At 31.2% G+C, this 20,045-nt stretch overlaps 1 protein-coding gene across 1 annotated transcript in view; it reads left to right on the plus strand.

Moving 5' to 3' along the window:
* LOC106465275 overlaps window positions 1-20,045 on the plus strand; it is an 85,708-nt gene that overhangs the window by 31,991 nt on the left and 33,672 nt on the right. The window contains exon 3 of the mRNA XM_022393135.1: window positions 9,933-10,053. Within this exon, the coding sequence (XP_022248843.1) occupies window positions 9,933-10,053 (121 nt within the window). The remainder of the gene's footprint in view (window positions 1-9,932; window positions 10,054-20,045) is intronic.

The raw sequence follows: 20,045 nt of genomic DNA on the forward strand, positions 1-20,045 counted from the left end.
CTGACGAAAAGATTAATAGTCTGGAGGGATGTACTTTTAATTTATTACGTCCGTGCGCATATATAAGAAACCTTGTTTCTTTTAAGGGAAAATAGGTTCAACTATTTTACTGTTAGTATAAAGATATTGACGTCAAATACTGTGTAAAAGTCTGCTATTTTTATCCGTATTTTGAAAGTTAGCTTAATTAAAAAACATATCAAACTTTTTAAGTAAAATGAAAATTCCAAAAAAAAAGAGTTTAAATTTTCTTCATAAAAATTCAAAACTTTCTGAACTTAATTAAGGCAAACAACTGATTTTCATTAATCTGTATTCAAAAATGTATCTTTTTTTTTGCTTGTTTGTTTTAACTGTCTATCCTCAATTGTGAATAACCACGACTTTATACGTATAAGTATGATTTTAAATAAACTCAACTTTAAATATAAGAGTACGATATAGAAAATTCCTAGAAATTGTGATATTCAACTGGCTAAAACTACGTATAGCTTGTTCTTAAACTTTCCTGTAAACACGAATCCTTGTAGTTTTCTCATGTACTAAGCAGTAACGTTCAACTGTAAAATTGTGATGTATCACCACAGATATTTTGGTTTATTGCCGAAGCACCCTCATATAACAATCGCAAGCTCATAATTCATTCTAAAGATATTACTTTTTTAACTTTCGGACAAAATTAGCAGTTAGCAAGCATGCTCACAATTCAATTAATACTTGAATTTCGAGGAAACATTTGTTATTACATATGCTAAAGTATTCCTTTTTGTCATAAACAAGATTGTACCTTTAGACAAAAAAGCGAAAAACATTATATAAAAATTAAGTTAAAAAGCTTCAAAAACCATTACATAATAACATTAATCCTTCCATGAACTTGTAAATATAAAATCGTCCACCTGTTGAGTACAATTTCAGGAGTAACGCAAAGTGTGTCTACTAAATACAATGATAGACATTTAAATGTATTTTATTCGTCTTTTGGACCTATTTATTATTCTTGTTTTTTCTTGTATGAAACGTCGTTTCGGACCCCATACTAAATTCTGTCGTCTAAGAAGTAGGGCAAGGGATTCTGTTTTAAGAAGATTAAAATTTTGAATTGTTCGGTTTGTTTATAACGTTTAATCCCTTTAAAATCAAAGTAAAGACATTAATCCTAAATGTGTCTGCAAAGTATCTTTGTAAAAGTATCATCTAGATTGATCGAAATTTAAAGGAATGGCAGGGCTAATGTCCTAACTTAGGTAATTTATTTTTACCTCTGACCCCTGTAAAATCGCAAAATAAGCGCGAATTTCGATATCTGTCTGCTTCGGTCTGTGGGAGTTGCCTTAAGTTACCTTTGTGCAAAGTATCATTTGGATTAGTCGAAATATAAATAAAGAGCAAGCAAAAAAATCTAATTTTGCAATTTTGTTTTACCTTTGACCCTTGTAAAACCAAAAGAAAGACAAAAATCCAAATGTATCTGCTTTAGTCTATGGGAGTTGTCGTAAGGTGTCTTTGTATCAAGTCCCATTTGAACTGACAGGTAAGTAAGGGAACTGCAAGCCAAAATATGGATATTTGTTATGTTTGACCTTTGATCCCCCATAAACTCGGAACTGGAGCAAAATCAAAACAATGGGAAAAAATGCCTAGGTTTATTGAACCACGTTAGCCTTCTAAAGTTCAGGACGATTGGTCGATAAATGCAGGAATAGAGCACAATTATAACTGTTGAAAAGAGGGAAAAAAAGAAACATAGAAAACACAGCATGTTTCCCTCCGTATGAAGGAGACATATTTATGGCATGTTACTGCACGACACTGCTATAATCCTAAAATGTGAAATCGTTTCAATGTTTATTTGTTTTGTATTTTACAAAAATTACACTCATAGTTCTACTAATTTTTCAAGCAACCAAATCTATCTGATATTTCTCTTCGGTAGTAAATTATCTTCGTTATCAGAACCGCCATCTCTGAACATTTCATTTTCGTGTATTGATCCATGGATATCCCTTCTGGGGCTTTGGGTTGTTTTTTCTCTCTCCCTAGATTGAAGTCCTGGGGGTTCTTAATATGGCTTGATGAAGAATACTCCTCTTGTACGGCATTATTATTCAATTAAGGCTCACCACAATATTTACTGTCATCACCACTACATATGGGCCTTTCTATCGTACCTCCAATTTAAATGTATCCATTTCTTACTTCTTATTGCATAACCATGTCATATCACCAAGCAGGTACTCAGACCTACTAACATTAATTTTCTCTCTGTCTGAGTTCAACTTACCCCAGACGAAGTCATGGATAGTGTCACTTGCATAATTTAAAATAATACCGTAGTTGTTATATGTTTCTTCATACTCATCTAAGTCGCTAGAGTGACTGTAGAGAAGACCAAAAGGCATCTTGAATTCCTGATCAAACATGAGAGGTAGGCTATGTAATTCTGTAGTTAATCAAAAGCATTGGTAGGATGATAGGACTTGGGTGGTGTTTTATTACTCTCATCCATATACTTTTCTAGTGTGGTAGTATCGTTCTGCTACTCTGTTTTTGTTATCTTTAACATTCCACACATTTGTCAAAACAATCTATTCTTATTTGAAATAAAACTCCATGATCACTTTATAACTTCAAACAAACTCGTTGACCAGCTTGTATTCCAGTGGCAGAACACATTTGGTATTCAGTCTCTTCGATTTTTGTTACTCTTATCATCGACTGTAGTCGTATATCTAGGATATCAGCATTTACTATTTCAGGTGGTAGGTACTTCAACAATCTACAGTTATAATTGTTCATGATATTTCTTCTAAGTTCTTCTCTTCCTAATACGCAAATTGAAGATTCAACACTTTTCTTTCAGTATCATAACGTCCAATCAAATAGAATCTTTCACGATCTCTTGAAAATATTTTCGAAACAACAAGGTACATGGCCATTAGAATAGATCGTGAAAATGATAAACTGCTTCTGGTTAGAAATGAGTGGGTAGTATCAATTGTATCTGCTCTTTGTAGACTCTTGTTTTTTAATTTATTCAGTGCAATGTGTTTTCATATATTATAAGTGAATCCTACCAAGATCAACGCATGTGAACTGTAGGGAAGTGCTACCTACCGTAATGGTCTTCGTAGTTTATGTTCGAATCATTTCACAATAACAAAAGATTGAGCATCTTGAAGGTGTTTATTGCAAATACACTTTTGGAACGAATCAAGTAGTTCATACTCTAATGTTGCTGTCTCTATGAAAATAATTTGTGTTTCTACAATTAAAAGACTTTTTGGCTTTTCCTAGAAAACTGCGTTATTTATTCCACATTATCCCTTTTCCATTACTTATGTGCTCTTCCGAGCCAGAACGTAAATCGAAGTCAGTTATCCTGATACTTCAGCCATTTCCAGCAAATATTCTAGTCTGTATATCACCAACTTAATGGATTTCACACCAAAAGGCACATTTTTTTTTGAGACACTTTAATTTTGAGTAAAACAGTTAAGCAAGGTGTTCAGCAAGCTCCGATAGAGCTTCTTCCTTAATCTTTGATTCTATTTCTGATCTTGGCTTATAATATCCGTTCTTAATGACTCATGTAAAAAATTAATGTGTACAACAGACTCTAAGTTACTGATAATTATTTTAACTTTCGCATGATAAGTCAGATTCAGTACAACAGACTCTAAGTTACTGATAATTATTTTAACTTTCGCATGACAAATCAGATTCAAATATGCTTCAACTGAGGCAATTCTGTCATTTCTTGCACATCTTTGAGCTTGGCATCAATGGCTTCACCAAAATCCTGCATTTCTCTTCATGGTTCCCACATTAATAGTTAGTAAACTGTTTAAGTTTCTGATAGGTTGCTCGTTTTGTTTTTACAACATCTCTCTAAATTCAAATCAAGTTCTTGAATGTTCATATTTTGTTCACACGTCCTTGATTTTATTTTCCAGTTTGTCACACGTTATTCATTTTAATTGTGTTAAAACGACATTTCTGTAAACTGCTGGATGAGTCCTTTGATTTTCCTGTTACATTCTTCACGTTCGTCTTTCTTCCTACCTGAATACTTAGATCATTGTTAAATAATCTCTAAACTACTTTCATTTGCTGTAAGATTCTCAAACCCAGTTCTTTGTGGGGGAGGCTTTAGAATATACCAAGTTTGTTATTCTCACTGACCTTCGCTTGTACCGCTCTCGTTTATAGTTTGTAACCGATGGTCATAAATACGATCCTAGTAGTAAAATAGTACTCATCAAATATCCAAACAACTAAATTGAAAATATATCTAGGAGCGTTTTATCTATTTGTTGTTTTTGTGACTTTTGACTTTTAATTGTTTAAAGTTTGGTTGTATGAATAACTATTTTTCTAAGTTGATTTTGTTACAGCATGATGTGATTCACAATGAAATGCACAATATGCTACAACGTTATTGCACAGGGAAACCTTGTTTACAAGCAGTTTTGTTGGCTACCCGTGAAAATAAAATACTTCGTATATGTTACTATATATTAATATACTATAAAATAAGACGTCAAACTAGGATGTTGAGCTATAAAAAAAGTGATTCAATGAAACTGCATCACCACTATCTGTTGCAAAATGTTATGTCTCTTACTATCTCGTGTCATACGAGCTTCGACGTTGTTTGACGTGCATTCCAGCTGTTGCATGTGAGCCTGTTGTTGATTGATTTTAACAAATACGCCTTTGTTGTTCATAGTTTCTTCGAAATATAAGCTAAGAATTGTTGTTGTTATATAGATATTGTGTCAGTTCTGATTCTTTTGAACTAAAACGACTAAGCTGTCCCTCCAGAAATAAGACTTGTGACAGACAAATGGCATATCCCTTCTTCTTAAATCTATAATGACAGATGAAGACAAATGAAGAAGATGACTGGGTCCAACTTTATATCTCCAACACATAGGACACGAAGTATCATGCTTTTGTTTCTTTTGAGGGATGGAATTAATAAAGTGTTTATATATATCTATCTATCTAAAAGTCCTCCAACTATTACGATATCTGTATATATTTCTATTCCACATTTGTACTTTTTTACTAGCTTTCAACTGTTGTAATTGATTTATATAATTTTATTAATCTTTAAAAACTATGTAATTATCGTGTCGTTAGGTGAATAACTTACACTGAAAAAGTTAAATATTTAATTTACTAGAATTGAGTTAATATTTGTTACTTCATTCTCATCTTTACATGTCAATATTTCTACACAATGCTAAGATTCGGTATACTCACAAAACAAAGATTTTATTTAAACTTTGGTTTCAGTAGTAATGCACTTTAACTCTTTATGACATCAAGTTCACTAACAATTAAGCGTTTATGGTTTACATATTGAATATTTCAAGACTAACAAGCTTTTGATAAGAAGGAAATGTTTTTGTTTGGTGTTAAGCGCAAAGCTACACAACAAGGTATCAAAACCTGATTTTTAGCGTTATAAGCCCTTAGACTTGCCCTGAGCCACCGGAAGACGAAGAAAAGATAAATGGAAATGAAGGTTATATAAGATTGAGATATAAATGGAAACAAAAACGCTATATAAGATTAAAAGTTAAATGGAAATAAACGTTATATCAGATTGAAAGATAAATGGAAATAAACGTTATATCAGATTGAAAGATAAATGTAAATCATAATTGTTATATGATATTAAAATATAAATGGATAAGAAAGTTATATAAGATTAAAACACAAATGGAAATAATAAAAGTTATATCAGATTAAAAGATAAATGTAAATCATAATTGTTATATCATACTAAAATATAAATGGATAAGAAAGTTATATAAGATTAAAACACAAATGGAAATAATAAAAGCTATATCAGATTAAAAGATAAATGTAAACCATAATTGTTATATCATATTAAAATATAAATGGAACTGAAAGTTATATAAGATTAAAAGATAAATGGAAATGAATGTTATATATGATTAAAACATAAATGGAAATAAAAAAGTTGTATAAGATGAAAGATAAATGGAAATAAAAAAAAAGTTATATCAGATGAAAATATGTATTGAAATAATAAAAGTTTTGGTAGCAAGACGATACCTTAACAGAGATTGAAATTCAGTGCTAATAATTGAATAAGTTATATCAACTAGAATATTTTTGCTCGAATAATCTCATTTTAAGTATCTCATTCACATATACACAAAGAAGTACAAGAAACAACCAATTACACAATGATCACTATTAGTATTTAGTACATCCTGTAATGTAATCCGGTCTCTTTGTAAGCCATTATCGTGCAATAGAAAGCCAATAAATGAGCGCCTCGCATAAAGAAATTTTTCAGCTGTGTTAAATTGAATAATAGATAATGAACATCTAGCTTGAGAGGATAAAACGAAGATACGAAGAAAAACCTGCACATTCAACTTTTCTGTATAATAGACCTGCTGGCATGTGAAATAGAGCATTCGATCCCATTTTTACTCCATTGTTCGGATTATTCGTCTACTGTATTAACATAATCGAATAATACCATCCCAAGGTTCGATTCTACTTATATTTGTTTTTACATTTCGGATAACTGCTGTTCTTTTACGTGTTTTAACATTGCATAATAACTGCTTTCATTCGATTTTTTGTACATGATACACATTTTTCATGTTACTGTTCAGAAACACCCGACTATGCACATTCATTTATATTAATATAACTCAATTATAAACCTATATTTAGCATACACGTATGTTGCTTCAATTTTAAATTTTAAATTTTTTTTCATCCATGTATCTGTAGTTTCATTAGATACTTTAGTTGACAGCTTTATAAACAATAATGCTCTATATGATAAAGAAAAAAGACATGCGTATGTGTACACACGTGAAATTTCTTATTGTTTGAGCCGCTAGGTTCTCTTTCGCAACATGATTTAACGAACCCCTGGCGTAAAACTTATTTTGAATATTAAACTCGCCGACAACGTTATTACATACTTACTTAGTTTAATGACATTTAATTCCTCAACGCTTTGTGTAATGATTTTAAGAAACCCTTTAATTGATACATGATGTAGTAATAGAGGGCAAAGTGAGTTAAAATTAGTTGTTATTATGACTGTCAGAGATTTAGTAATACAGGTCAACATTAGTTTAAATTAGTTGATATAACTGTCAGAGACGTAGTAATATAAGTCAAAGTGAGCTGAAATTAGCTGTTGTTATAACTCTCAGGGATGTAGTAATATAAGTCAAAGTGAGTTGAAATTAGTTACTCTTATAATTGTAAAGGATATAGTAATAGAGGTCAAAGTGAGTTGAAATTAGTTGTTGTTATAACTCTCAGGGGTGTAGTAATATAAGTCAAAGTGGGTTGAAATTAGTTACTCTTATAATTGTAAAGAATATAGTAATAGAGGTCAAAGTGAGTTGAAATTAGCTGTTGTTATAATAATGATATTTAATTTACTGTCTTTTTTTTTTTAACGCAGCCAGAGTAAGTACAATTCAAACAAGGCTTGGCTTATCTGATATATGTTTTGTTTTTTCATTCAGTCCATCTATTTTTCAATATAAAGTGATTGATATTTCACAAAACATTTATCATTTTGAAAGACAATAAGCAGGTTTCTACTGAAAACATTGCAAAACATTACGTTGTGTATTACTACATTATATTACAATTAAGACAAAACAAAGAATATTTCAGATCCTCATTTGGGCGAGGTCTAAATTAGCATTGCATGACAAAATTCAAATTCTGGATATTTTACTCCTGGTGAAAAAACGTTGAACCATTAATATTGGATAAAAGTGTCACGTTAGTCTAACTTATGGGAAGAATTTTCTGAGAACTGTCTAGTTACAACCTCTTTACTGCTTGAATGACATACCTTATAAATATGGAACAATTGAAAAGAGCATTAGGATGGAAAAAGATGCAATTTTTAAAACATTAATGTTTATTACCCTTTTCACACCTTGCATGATATTTTTGCTTTTTCACTCGGTATTTGATAATAATGGGATATTTTGTTATTTTCTTTATTTTAGAAAATAATACTTTTAAACGTCATATTCTTTCTTAAAAGTTCCCTGATGTAGCGGTAAGTTTACATCATTACGATGCTACAAAACCGAGGATCGATTCCCTTGTTGGATAGGGTTCAAATAACCTATTGTGTAGCTTTGCACTACTAATTAAAAAATCTAAAAAATGCATTAAAAAATTTAGAAAAATAAAATATAAAAACATATTTTAAATCTATGTTCATTGGTATTTATGAGCGTTGGATATTCTGTTTTGTCCTATTTGTAAAAATGTCTAAGTCAGCTACTAACTGTAGTAAATATTGTTGATGTTTTTTCTTTCTTTGACAGCCACAAAGTCCCCTAGCGAGTCAGTGATAAGTTTACGATCTTACTAAATTCCAGAGTTTATTATAATATGTGTCAATTAATTTTAAGTTTTTTAATATACCCTACTCTAGGAAAGTTATGTTTTACGTAGGTTATGAATTTTTGTAAATTTCACGAAATTGACAAAAAAAAATACCTTCATTAGGATAAAATACAAAGAGATCCCTGTTTGTTTGTTTTGTCATTATTTTTTGAGGAAAAAAAAAGTCCTGATTAAGGTCATGGAAACCAAACATCGGCCACATTTACTCTCATACTTAGCATTTTAAAAACGCTGCAACATTATAGGTGTTATCTACATGAAAAATTCAAAGAATAGTAACAGAAACAGATACAAAAAATACATACGAGTGCTAAGCCTGTTTTATTATGATTTACACAAAATAGGAAAGAGTTCAAAAAGAGTTTCACACTCTCAATACGCTATTAATCAATCATTTTCCTCCTGAATGTTTTTACTGGGTCTCACATCCCTTTGGATAATTATTTTGGTAAAAATGTAAAAAATATTTTATAATAGTGAAAGACCTAACATCATATGTTTTCTACTCGTATTTCACTTCGAACAAGAATTATCATATCATACTAAAAATTCAGCTAGTTAAGAAAACTTAAACTATAGCTTTATTGTAAAACATAAAAGTATACGCCTTTCCTAGACTATCTAAAATGTTAGATATTATTAAAATCTGATATTCTTGATAAGATGGTAAAAAATGAACGCAAATATTATAATGCTTACTATTTATGTCTAGTCTTCTGAGCACGTCACTTTTAGCCGTGATAATTCTTGTCTGTATTATTATTGTCAGATACTAACTTCATAGCAAGTCTTGTGCTGTGTGTAGCCGTAACACAATAGTAACTTTTGTGCTCTTGTCTTGATATTTTATGCACGTTCAACTTAACAGTTATTCTGTAAAACCAAGCGCATTCAACTTCAAAAGAAACGATTGAATATTACTGCTATCATATTGCATGGCCTAATTTTCTCCCATCTTAAAGTAATGCTTTCTTTCTACCCCAAGTTCCCGATTATTAGTTTTCTAAGTCATTTTCTCGTCTTCGTACAATCTATTTTCTACATCATCTTTTTATGTAGCTTATTCTATATGTTTAATATTGTCTAAACTTTTCATGGTATAGACGGGTAGAACCTTTCCTGTGCCTTTGTAAAAAATAATTTACTTTAGTAAACATTCTCAGCGTCATAATAAAGCATCTAATTCTCTGATAATTTGAAATTTCCAAGCAAGTTTGTTAAGAAATGAATTATTAAATAATTATGCATCATTTATGAATTATAGTCTATCCAAATCAACTAACCAGAGTACCAGTTTGGAAGTGATGCTTGCCATGTATTCTATTTTGATTCCAAACAAGGTGTCGCGTCAAAACATAGCCCGAAAAACAATTATCAGAAAATAAGTGACTTGAAAGTTGTTATCATATCTAATGGATGTTTTCAGGTCAACGAGAAAACGTCTAACGTGTTTCTGTTTTGTTTCTTCTAACTTCTTGTAGGATACCTGTAAGAATGTGGAAACCAACCCGTGCCGCAACGACGACGACTGTTTGTGCTTCGAAAGTGTCCTCCGTTGCGTTGCCACCAGATGTCAGGTCCAACAGTATCGCTCCAAGAGCCGTAAGTTTAGTTAATTTTAATTAACTAAATAGAAAAATAAAAGGCCTTAAAAATATTAATATTGTTTTCGCCGAATAAATTTGACCCAGTGTTAAAAAAAAAACATTTTCTAACTTAAAAATGCATGCATATTGTTCATTCGAATATGTCGTTAAATAAAATATTTGTTTGTTTGCGTCCATATTGAGCGACTTCGATAAAATATTGGTCTTAAATAAAATCATTTCAAAGAGCAAGTTAATTATGTAAAAATGTAATATCTTTATCACTGATTAATTAACATAAAGTGTCAAAATAATGTTTCTAACGTATTCAGATCCTAAAATAGCTTCTTGACATACAGTTTTGGACTCAAATGTCTTCAACAAATATTTTAAGTTGTAGATATTTGGAAATGTTAGTTCTTCGAATTAATACCACATTCACTTAAATTTTGAAGTAATCAGTGGCTATGAGCCTAGAATTTTTTATATTTAATGTTTCAATTTAAACATCCAATTTCGTCTTATTTCATCATACATTATAATAATACTCAGTTTTTGTCTATCCTGAAAATGCGCCTTACTATCTAAATACGCTTGTGCGAGCACCTTATTTCAACAAATGTAAACAAAAGACAAATGTAAATATACTTTAGTAGACGTTTTTTGCAACAACATATTAAAATATTATCACAGTTTTTAAAAAGGTCTAGCGTTAGGTCGTAAAAAAGCATTATAAGTTTATTTATCGGTAGTATAAAGTACGGTAAAGTTTAGCCCTAACTAAACTAAGGCAAAAAACGTACACAAGTTACGGTGTTATTTATCTCTTTATCGAATATGGGTCATAATTAATAAAGGCTTAACTAATGTTAGGCCTAAGACAAGTGGAGTGTCTACCAGTAGAATTATTTTGTATTATTCTAGAAATCCCGTATTTAAAGAAGCACAGTTGCAATAAAGATACTAATTTGACCGCAAATGTTTTGCGGTTCTCTACTAGTATAAATTATTTTACACACTTAACAAAACGTTTGGGAGTACTAACCAAACCACATCCTACGTTTGTGTTGTGTGTGTGTGTGTGTTTTGTGATAAGCAAAGCCATATAGGGTTATCTGCTGTGTCCACCGAGGGGAAGTCGAACCCCCTGATTTTAGCTTTGTAAATCCGAAGACTTACCGCTGTGCCATCGGGGGATCCGACGTTTTTGTAAATTATTTTATATTAGTGTTTTTGGTTTGAGCTAATTAACGAATATTTTTAATTTAAATTATTTATCCTACTATTTTCTTCCTAGAAACTGAGTAAGCAGTATAAAAATATCGAAAGCTTTGTTGAAGTTTGCCACTTTACTGCGAGCTTAGGTGCATTTCACTAATGACTATTTTTCATAATGTTTTATGTATATATATATATAAACTATTTCTTGCTTCTACATCATGGCGCTACGTCATTTGTAGACATCATTAAAAATCAGTTAAAAATTAAATATTAAATTAAAATAATCTTTATAGTGTACCAAGTTTGAAGTGAAAGTTAAATAATGTTTTACATTCTTAAATATTTTATAAATCTGTCATTATTTTGTTCTTTATGTATTGTTCAAACCTTATTTACAAGGTAAATCACTTAAAAAAAGAAAAATTATGAATGTTACATACGGACTTCGATGAATTTATTTGTTATAATCTACCAAATATGAATTTTGCGTTTGACAAAAAAACTATTCACGTGCTCTTCTTCATCAGCCATTCATTTACTTGAAGGCAATGCCATTTAATTCGAGCTACTTACCCTTATCAAAATGTTTTATAATCGTTCTATAAAAACAATTCTATAGAAACAACAAAGAAATTTGTGTAGAAAATCTAAAATCATTTTTATCAGAAGGCTTAAATAATTTATTTAAAACTTCTATAGAAAATGGGCTACTTTTCTATATTCCTCTATAGAACGTGCTCCAAAGAATTAGAAACATCAATAAAGAATTATATAAAAATCATAAAAAGTTTCTATAGAACTTTTATAAATATTTCTTTGAAGAATCTACACAATTCGATTAGGACATATAAAAAACTTTTATAGAATAGTTTTGAACGTGTAATTGTGTACCAGCATTTTTGTTATCAGAAAATTATATATGAACTTCTATAGGGAAGATTTATTCAACATTGTTTGAATTGTACACTATAGATAGAGAGATTTAACCAAAACACAAATACATTTTACTTGTTGATACAAGTAACAAAACAAAATTTGTGTTTTGTTAGATATATATGTACACACGTTTCTTTCACTTTTTATATAAAAACATTTATCTTACCCTTCATTATTTTTTCTACACATTTTTGATTTTCTTTGCCAAGCTACTTTGAATCTGGTCAAGAGAGTACAGATATATCTTACAAGAAGATTCTGAAAAAATAATAAATAAATATTAACAAAACTAACAGAAAAACACAAATACGTATCACAGATCTCGAAAATTTACGACGGGTGGTCAGTAGGAGTATTCGTCTATGTGCAAATGAAGTTGTACTCGAAGAAAGTGTATACTGTGAAATATTATAACATCCGAGGTTCAATTCCCGGTAGACAGAGCACAGGCGGCCTATTGTATAACTCTGCACTGAAACAAAACACGCACATACCTTTTCTTACTTCTCCAAGAGTCTAAAGAAAAAGTTATTTGCTTGTCGTAAAAATTAAAAAGTCATCTCTTTAATCGCAGTTAACCTGTTGAATTTTAGCTTTACAGTGCAACCTAGCATTTCTCTTAGTTACATCTTTGAAATGTTATGGTCTATTTGCTTTCACGAAAACTAATGAAATTATAAAAACGTTTCCAATATTATACAATATAAAATAAATATATATATATATCTTTTCTAATGCAAGTCAGACGAAATTTACATTCAAATACCGAACCTATGATCTATACTTTTTAATTTAGTGATCTAATGATCATAAATTAAGTGATTCTTGTTACTTGTGAAGATTATCTCAATTTGTAATAAGTAAATGTCAGTTAAGGTGAAAATACATCATTAGCAAAAAAATCTATTTGACATCAATGTTCTTCCTTTGTGAATTTAGTGCACTATCTGCTTGTGTTTTGGTTCCTATGGGTTAATACAATTGAACGTGAATACCACCACCTATAGAGAATTATCAGAACTGAGGATGACAAAATCTTGTAGAAACGTCATACATTTATAATAAAGTTTTTTCATTACCCAATCAAGCCGTCTAAAAACATTTATTTTCTAAAAAGTGGGTTCCTCGCTATCAAGTATCAGAATTAAACGTTTAGCACGCACCTTAAGTGTAAATGCGCCTTAATTTTAAGAGATAAAAATTAAACTATATATTACAATAAAATTTGATAAACTAATAACAAAACTAATTTTATGTACATTACAACTATTATGTTTATTGCCCCTCGATAGCTCAGCGGCAATTCCGAGGGCCTTATCACGCTAAATTCGGGTTTCGATACCTGCGCTGATCACAGCACAGATAGCTCATTGTGTAGCTACAAATAAGCAGATTATATCTATGTATTTAAATACAGCACATAACGAAATGTAATTACAGTTACATTTAACAGTTTATCTCTTCTTCAATTTTCTACTTTCTTTTCTAATCATTATTTACGATCTTTGTTCTTTTTCAAGTTCACTTACTGAACCTTTCAAGAATAGATTAAACATGCAATGTATTTTTTATCTATACACTAAAATTATTTACTAATATCCATCTAAAATATAAGGGTATAATTACCACTTTGTCTAATACAAGCTATCTATACATTTCTTTATATTTATTTCTATGATTTTTATAAAAAGGTGAAAAATAGAAGTCTATAAATAGGACGTGGTCATTTGCTTGCTGACCATGAACGTGCCCGCGAATAATAATGACATCTAGATTGATAATGATATTATCTTCAGAAACGTTATAAACATATAAGAAATTAATTTCAAACACCACGTTTTTAAATGAATATATTTAGGTTGAGATTCATAGAGCATTTGTAAAAAAGAAAGAAAGAAAAGATCTTAGAAATCATTTTTATTATCATGCTCTAGCCTGATTTTAGAAAAATTTCAACTTAATTTCTTTCCATACGTAATCAGCAATTTTTAAAACATTATCTAGATTATCATTTTGTCTTCATTTTCTGGATGAAACAAAGAGAAACATAACATATTCTACAACAAGGGATCATTTGGTCCTTCAGTGCTGTCTTTGTACAACTACGGTGGAAAAATTTAAATTCTCCGTTCTCTATTTCAGGAAACCATCAGTTCCCCTCTTAAGTTTTTAAGGTGTTCACAAAAACAAAAAAGTCCGAGATATACAGATTTTGGGTTTTAAATTGTGACCCCTAATACTCATTAGGAAAAGAAATGAAGCTAATTTGTTGTTGTTGTTGTTGTTGTTTTGTGAAAAATATTTTACTTCAGAGAATTCTTTTTCTAAACCTCGACCATCAATATATGGTTTAATGCTTTTTTTTTAATCATGAGTTTACAGTTCGTTAATGACATCACTATTATCCGTTTACGTTTGACTATGACAGCCTCTCCAAAATAGAACAAAGACATACGTTCAAAATTTAGACTAAGGATATACTGTCCCAATACATCTTTAGCCTAAATAACCAATGACATTCTGTAAGGCGTGCCTTCAACCACGTTTCGACATACATCTGATATAACTTATCTAGTACCCTCCAAAAAGTACCCAAGATATTCTATTAGGTTACGATTTCGACTCCTTGAGACCATTCCAACAAGGTGTTATCTATACTAGGAAAAGTGAGTGCATTTCGAGGCAGAAACCATTATTTTGATGCAACAAAACACTGATTTGCTTATTAAAAAACTCGGCCCCGATCTCTAGAACCTCTTATTTGAAACCATTTGGTAACCATGTGTAGATTGTAAACCGTATCACAATCTTTCACTGTTGGCAAACACATCTATGGTCGAATTTTCATTTGCCTGCCTCCAGTCCTATATTTGGCTATCACTTTGAAACTGAATGAAGTGGGTCTTATCACTCCACAACGTTGTGTCCAATTGTCAATTTTCTATGCACCCACATTCCTGGAGAGTACGCCTCACAGACCTCACAGATAAAGTCCATTCACATATGACCACATTGAATGCACTAAACTCAAAGCGAAATTGCTGTAAAGAACATTTCCGATACTTTTTTTAGAATTGTAACAAGTGAAAGTTTGTTGCGTTCCGAGTTATTTGGCTGACCTAGACGTTTTTTTTATATTTCGATTCATCAAGTTTCCTATACCATTGGATAGTTTCACATACAATAGATCGTACCTTTCACTAAGCATTGCGATCATTCCAATCAGTTATTTTCCAAACGTACATAAGTCTGTAATCTATCCTTAAATTAAACTAATGAAGTTCTCGGCTTTTCTCGTATTGCTCATACTTTGAAACTACAACTAATATACTTGTGAAATTATCCCTATATTTATTCCAGAAGTTTTTATGTAAAATCCTAGTTAGTTTGTTTATTTGTTTGAAGTTAAGCACAAAGCTACACAATGGGCTATCTGTGTTCTGCCCGCCACGAGTATCGAAATCCGGTTTCTAGAGTTGTAAGTCCGCAGACATACTGTTGTGCCACTGAGGGATCCATAGTTAGTAGGTGAGCCATGTGAAATATTCAAAGTTTCTGGATACGTTTGGCAATATAGGCGCGTATTATACATACATGCATGCATTGGAATTGGAACTTTTAGCAAAAGCGGCACTTTATGCGACATATAGGCTAAAAGACCGGGTCAGAGACCCTTAGTTCAGGTATAGCTATCCCTAATTTTGAACTACTGACCAGAAGAAGAGCAACTAATTAGCGTCACCCTCCACCGAACTTTGTCCAGCTCTTCGAACGGAATAATATGACTTACTGTGTTACTTTTATAACGCGCCCACAGCTAAAAGTGTTGAGCGTGTACAATGATATCATGACTCGAACCTTGTATCTGTCCATTTGCAATCCGGTGCGCTAACAGCTAAGTCACTCTAGGTACGCAGTCACACATACATTAATTTCTATATATATATATTCTGTCAATGTCCTTATTTCTGAATGAGAAAAAAAGGCTGTAAACGCATTAACCATTTTATAAGCCAAGCTGACTTCGAAAGATTGTGTCTAGATCTATTTGTTTCGGAAAAAAAAACTGATATTATTCATTTATTTTACAACCTGAGAGGCTCATTAACATTCAACTTAACAATCACAATTTAGTCAAACAGCTATATGACAAACAAAACATATTTTCAGAATTTAAAATATATGTCCTTTTTGCCAATTGTCAAAAGAAAAGGCTTTTTACTAATGCTTCTTAATAGTATAAACTATTTACTGTGTTGTTGTTTGGCTTAGGATTCTTCTACAGTAGGTGTCTTTGAGTTGTTAACGAAAAATAAACAGCATGCACTTCACTTGTTTTCAAAATAATATATATATATATTCGAAACAAGTTAAACGAGATAGAGATTATAAGCATATTATAACTATATATATATATATATATAGTTTTCTTCTTGTGAAAAGTTCACTTAGACCTATTCAATTACTTTAGAATTTCAGTTAACAAACCGAACTATATTCTCTATTACTATCGCACTAGTGTTCTGTGCGTGATTCACTTACAATTGTGGCGCGAGTTACCGTAATCGTTTGGTCTTCTTTCTTCTAAATATCCTCTGTTCCTTTTGTCAAAGAGCACTCAGATTGATTCAATTACTTTAGAACCACGCTTTGATGGAATAAAGTATTTTTCTTATCTCCTTTTCTACTGTTAGTCTTATTCTAACATATTAAACGTTAGGCCTATCACTTCTATGGTAGTTAACTTCACGCCGAACTTTTCATTGTTGTAACTTTACTCTCCTCTGCTATTGTCTGTCTGCTGTTTCCGCTCGTCTCACACTACTTATATGTTTATCACTTAATCGTTTGCCTGCCTTCTAGAAACCTCTATATTCTCGACGTCAATGTATTGCACGGGACGTTCAATAGTCTCAACATCAATGAATTATAAACACAACTTCCTACAATAGTCGCCCCCCAGTGGCACAGCGGCATGTCTGCGGACTAGCAACGCTAGGATCTGGGTTTCGATGCCCGTGTTGGAAGAGCACAGATAGCCCAGTGTGTAGCTTTGTGCTTAATTACAAACAAACAAACTACAATAGTTGCTTTTAACTCTTTTTATAACAAAACTAAACAATAGTAACATATTCACTCACAAAATAAATTAATCAATAATATCTCAACTAAACAGTCTTTTATATCATGACACATAAAGAAACTGTTTCCACGGTAACAATTTCATTTCCAAAAATAATATTAACAGAAAAATCAATGATGAGGTATTAATATTAGGTTATAAATTTGTTTGCGGGAAAAAGGAAGAATAGTAAAACTAAGTCAACTTGCTTGTAATTTTCAAACACGGTTCTATCATGTAATAAAATCAATTCATAACAAGTAGCGATAAAGTGCTGCTGAATATGTGCTTGGTACATTATCGCTTCTATATGTCAAAAATATATTGCTATTCACATCTCCCACGCTCAACAGTCAGTTGTGTATAAGTGTGTGTGATCACTGTTAAAAAATGTCACAATCCATTGGGGTCCCTTTTGTCAACACTAACGTAAATTGCTTTTGTAGTTTTATCTGATTTACTGCAAGCTGGAAACGACAGTTGGAGTGGTATTAACGTGTATTTTTCTTTTGCAAAATCAGTGGGAGTCGTGGCTCAAAACCTATCATTATTTATTCCATGTAAATTTCAAAACATTGTTATTTTTTAACAAAGTGAGGAATACTTAAATTTTTGCTGAGTCAAGTAGTGTTAAGATCTATGCTGACCAACTGCACTAATAAAACTGACATTCTTTGTATAATATATTTACTAAATATTACCATTGAACAAGAAAAATGATCTTCCGAGTATAAAATTTAACTCAAAGATAAGACTAAAAATATGAAATCACAATTGTCACATTTGATAGTAGAAAAAAAAACAGAATTGTAAGTATACATATTAAATTAATCTGCTAGGCCAGAGAAAGCAAAAATATGAATGTAATGGAAAAAATAATACACTTCTTTATCATTAAGTAGATTAGATTATCCATTATCATTTTTTTACGAATGAATTGGTAAGTTGGATAATAGTTCGTAACTTACTGATTGTCTAATACTAATAATGGCAACACTTTAAAAGCCATTATTTCAAAGTTTATTTAAAAAAGTAGTAAATAGCTCACAATGCTCCAGGTTATTCAATCTGGTAGCTTAAAGTATAATGGTCATTTTGAAAATATAATATTTCTAAGCTGAAAATTAAAATATATTGTTGTAGGTTATGCTTTTAATCTAGACGTTTCGAGCAACTTGTTTTGTAGTTTTGCAAGAGAGAAGTTTAACGTCACGTGATCAGCGTATGACTTAATGTCGGAAATTTCTCAAGAGTTTTAGGATAGTTTGATAAGTTATAAAGCGGGAGTTATGCTGGAATACATAGATTATTGAGTTAGCTAGTGTACCTAGACAGAGAATTCTTAAAATAGTAGTTTTTAACCAGGGAAGAAGTATTTAACTTATCTAAGTTACTGTAAGACAGTTATTTATTTATTTAAATTTTGTGAATTTTGAATTTATATTTGCGACAACGCAGTAATAAAGAAAATTAATAAATAAGTTAGGCCTATTATTAAATAAATTACGTAAAACTGTAGAGCTTGTAGTCTAATAAAATAAAACACTCTTGCTATTATTAAATGAACTGATCTCTTTATTATTCTTTTTTTATGGATTAATCCAAAAGAACTTGCCAGCAGTAAAAACTATTACAACAACATAACAATATGAAGAATAAACCAACGTCATTAAAATTGCATGATTAAGATGAAAACCCCAAAATCCATTGCTAAAAAGTTTCAAATTAATAGCTTCAATATTGATTTGGTTATAATGATGACTTTGAGAAATGTGCTTACAAAAATATTCAGAAGCCATACGACATTACTATAGGCTGTAGCAGTTTATACACTACCATTTTTTATATATTACGATAACGCTGAAACGTTATTTACCTCTTTTCCTATATTAGAATCTGATGCCAAATAGCAGAAATTTTCTAAAGAAATTAAACAAAAAGAGCAACTATAATGTATGTAGTAATTTTTTGCTCTGTCTCTAGAGAATTTGTAATTGCATTGGATTAAGTAAACATAATTGTTTTTACATTTTAAAATGTAGAATATTTTCCATTAAAGTTTGGCCCGGCATGGCCAGGTGGTTAGGGCGCTTGACTCGCAACCGAGGGTTCGAATCCCCGTCGCACCAAACATGCTCGCCCTATCAGCCGTGGGGCGTTATAATGTGACGGTTGGTAAAATAGTAGACCAAAAATTGGCGGTGGGTGGTTTTGACTAGCTGCCCTCTCTCTAGTCTCTCACTCTTAAATTAGCCAGAGCTGATAGTCCTCATGTAACTTTGCGCGAAATTCAAAATCTAATCCATTAAGGATTTTGGTATATTTCTGTAGAATTATATGTATCTTAAAAATGTTTTCAAATTCACGATATCTTTAAAAGTCTCTCTTTTTATTTTTAATTACCATAAACGCTTGAAACATTTAATACGGGATTATGTTAATTGATTGTAAGTTTTATGTAAGCTCCGCACAATCAAAGACTTCATTTTTACACTAAGTGTTCCCCTGTGAGTCAGCGATAAGTTTATGGACTTACAATACCAGTAGCAAAATTACATTACAATATGTTGCCTTTTAGACAAAAGGAATACTTTATAACTAGGTAGTTTGTTTGTAATTAAGCACAAAGCTACACAATGGCCTATCTGTGCTCTGCCCACCACGGGTTTCTAAAACCGGATTCTAGCGTTGTAAGTCTGCAGAAATACGGCTGTACCATTGGGGGGGGG

Source organism: Limulus polyphemus, unplaced genomic scaffold (genome assembly GCF_000517525.1).
Source record: "Limulus polyphemus unplaced genomic scaffold, Limulus_polyphemus-2.1.2 Scaffold1892, whole genome shotgun sequence".
Classification (NCBI taxonomy): domain Eukaryota; kingdom Metazoa; phylum Arthropoda; class Merostomata; order Xiphosura; family Limulidae; genus Limulus; species Limulus polyphemus.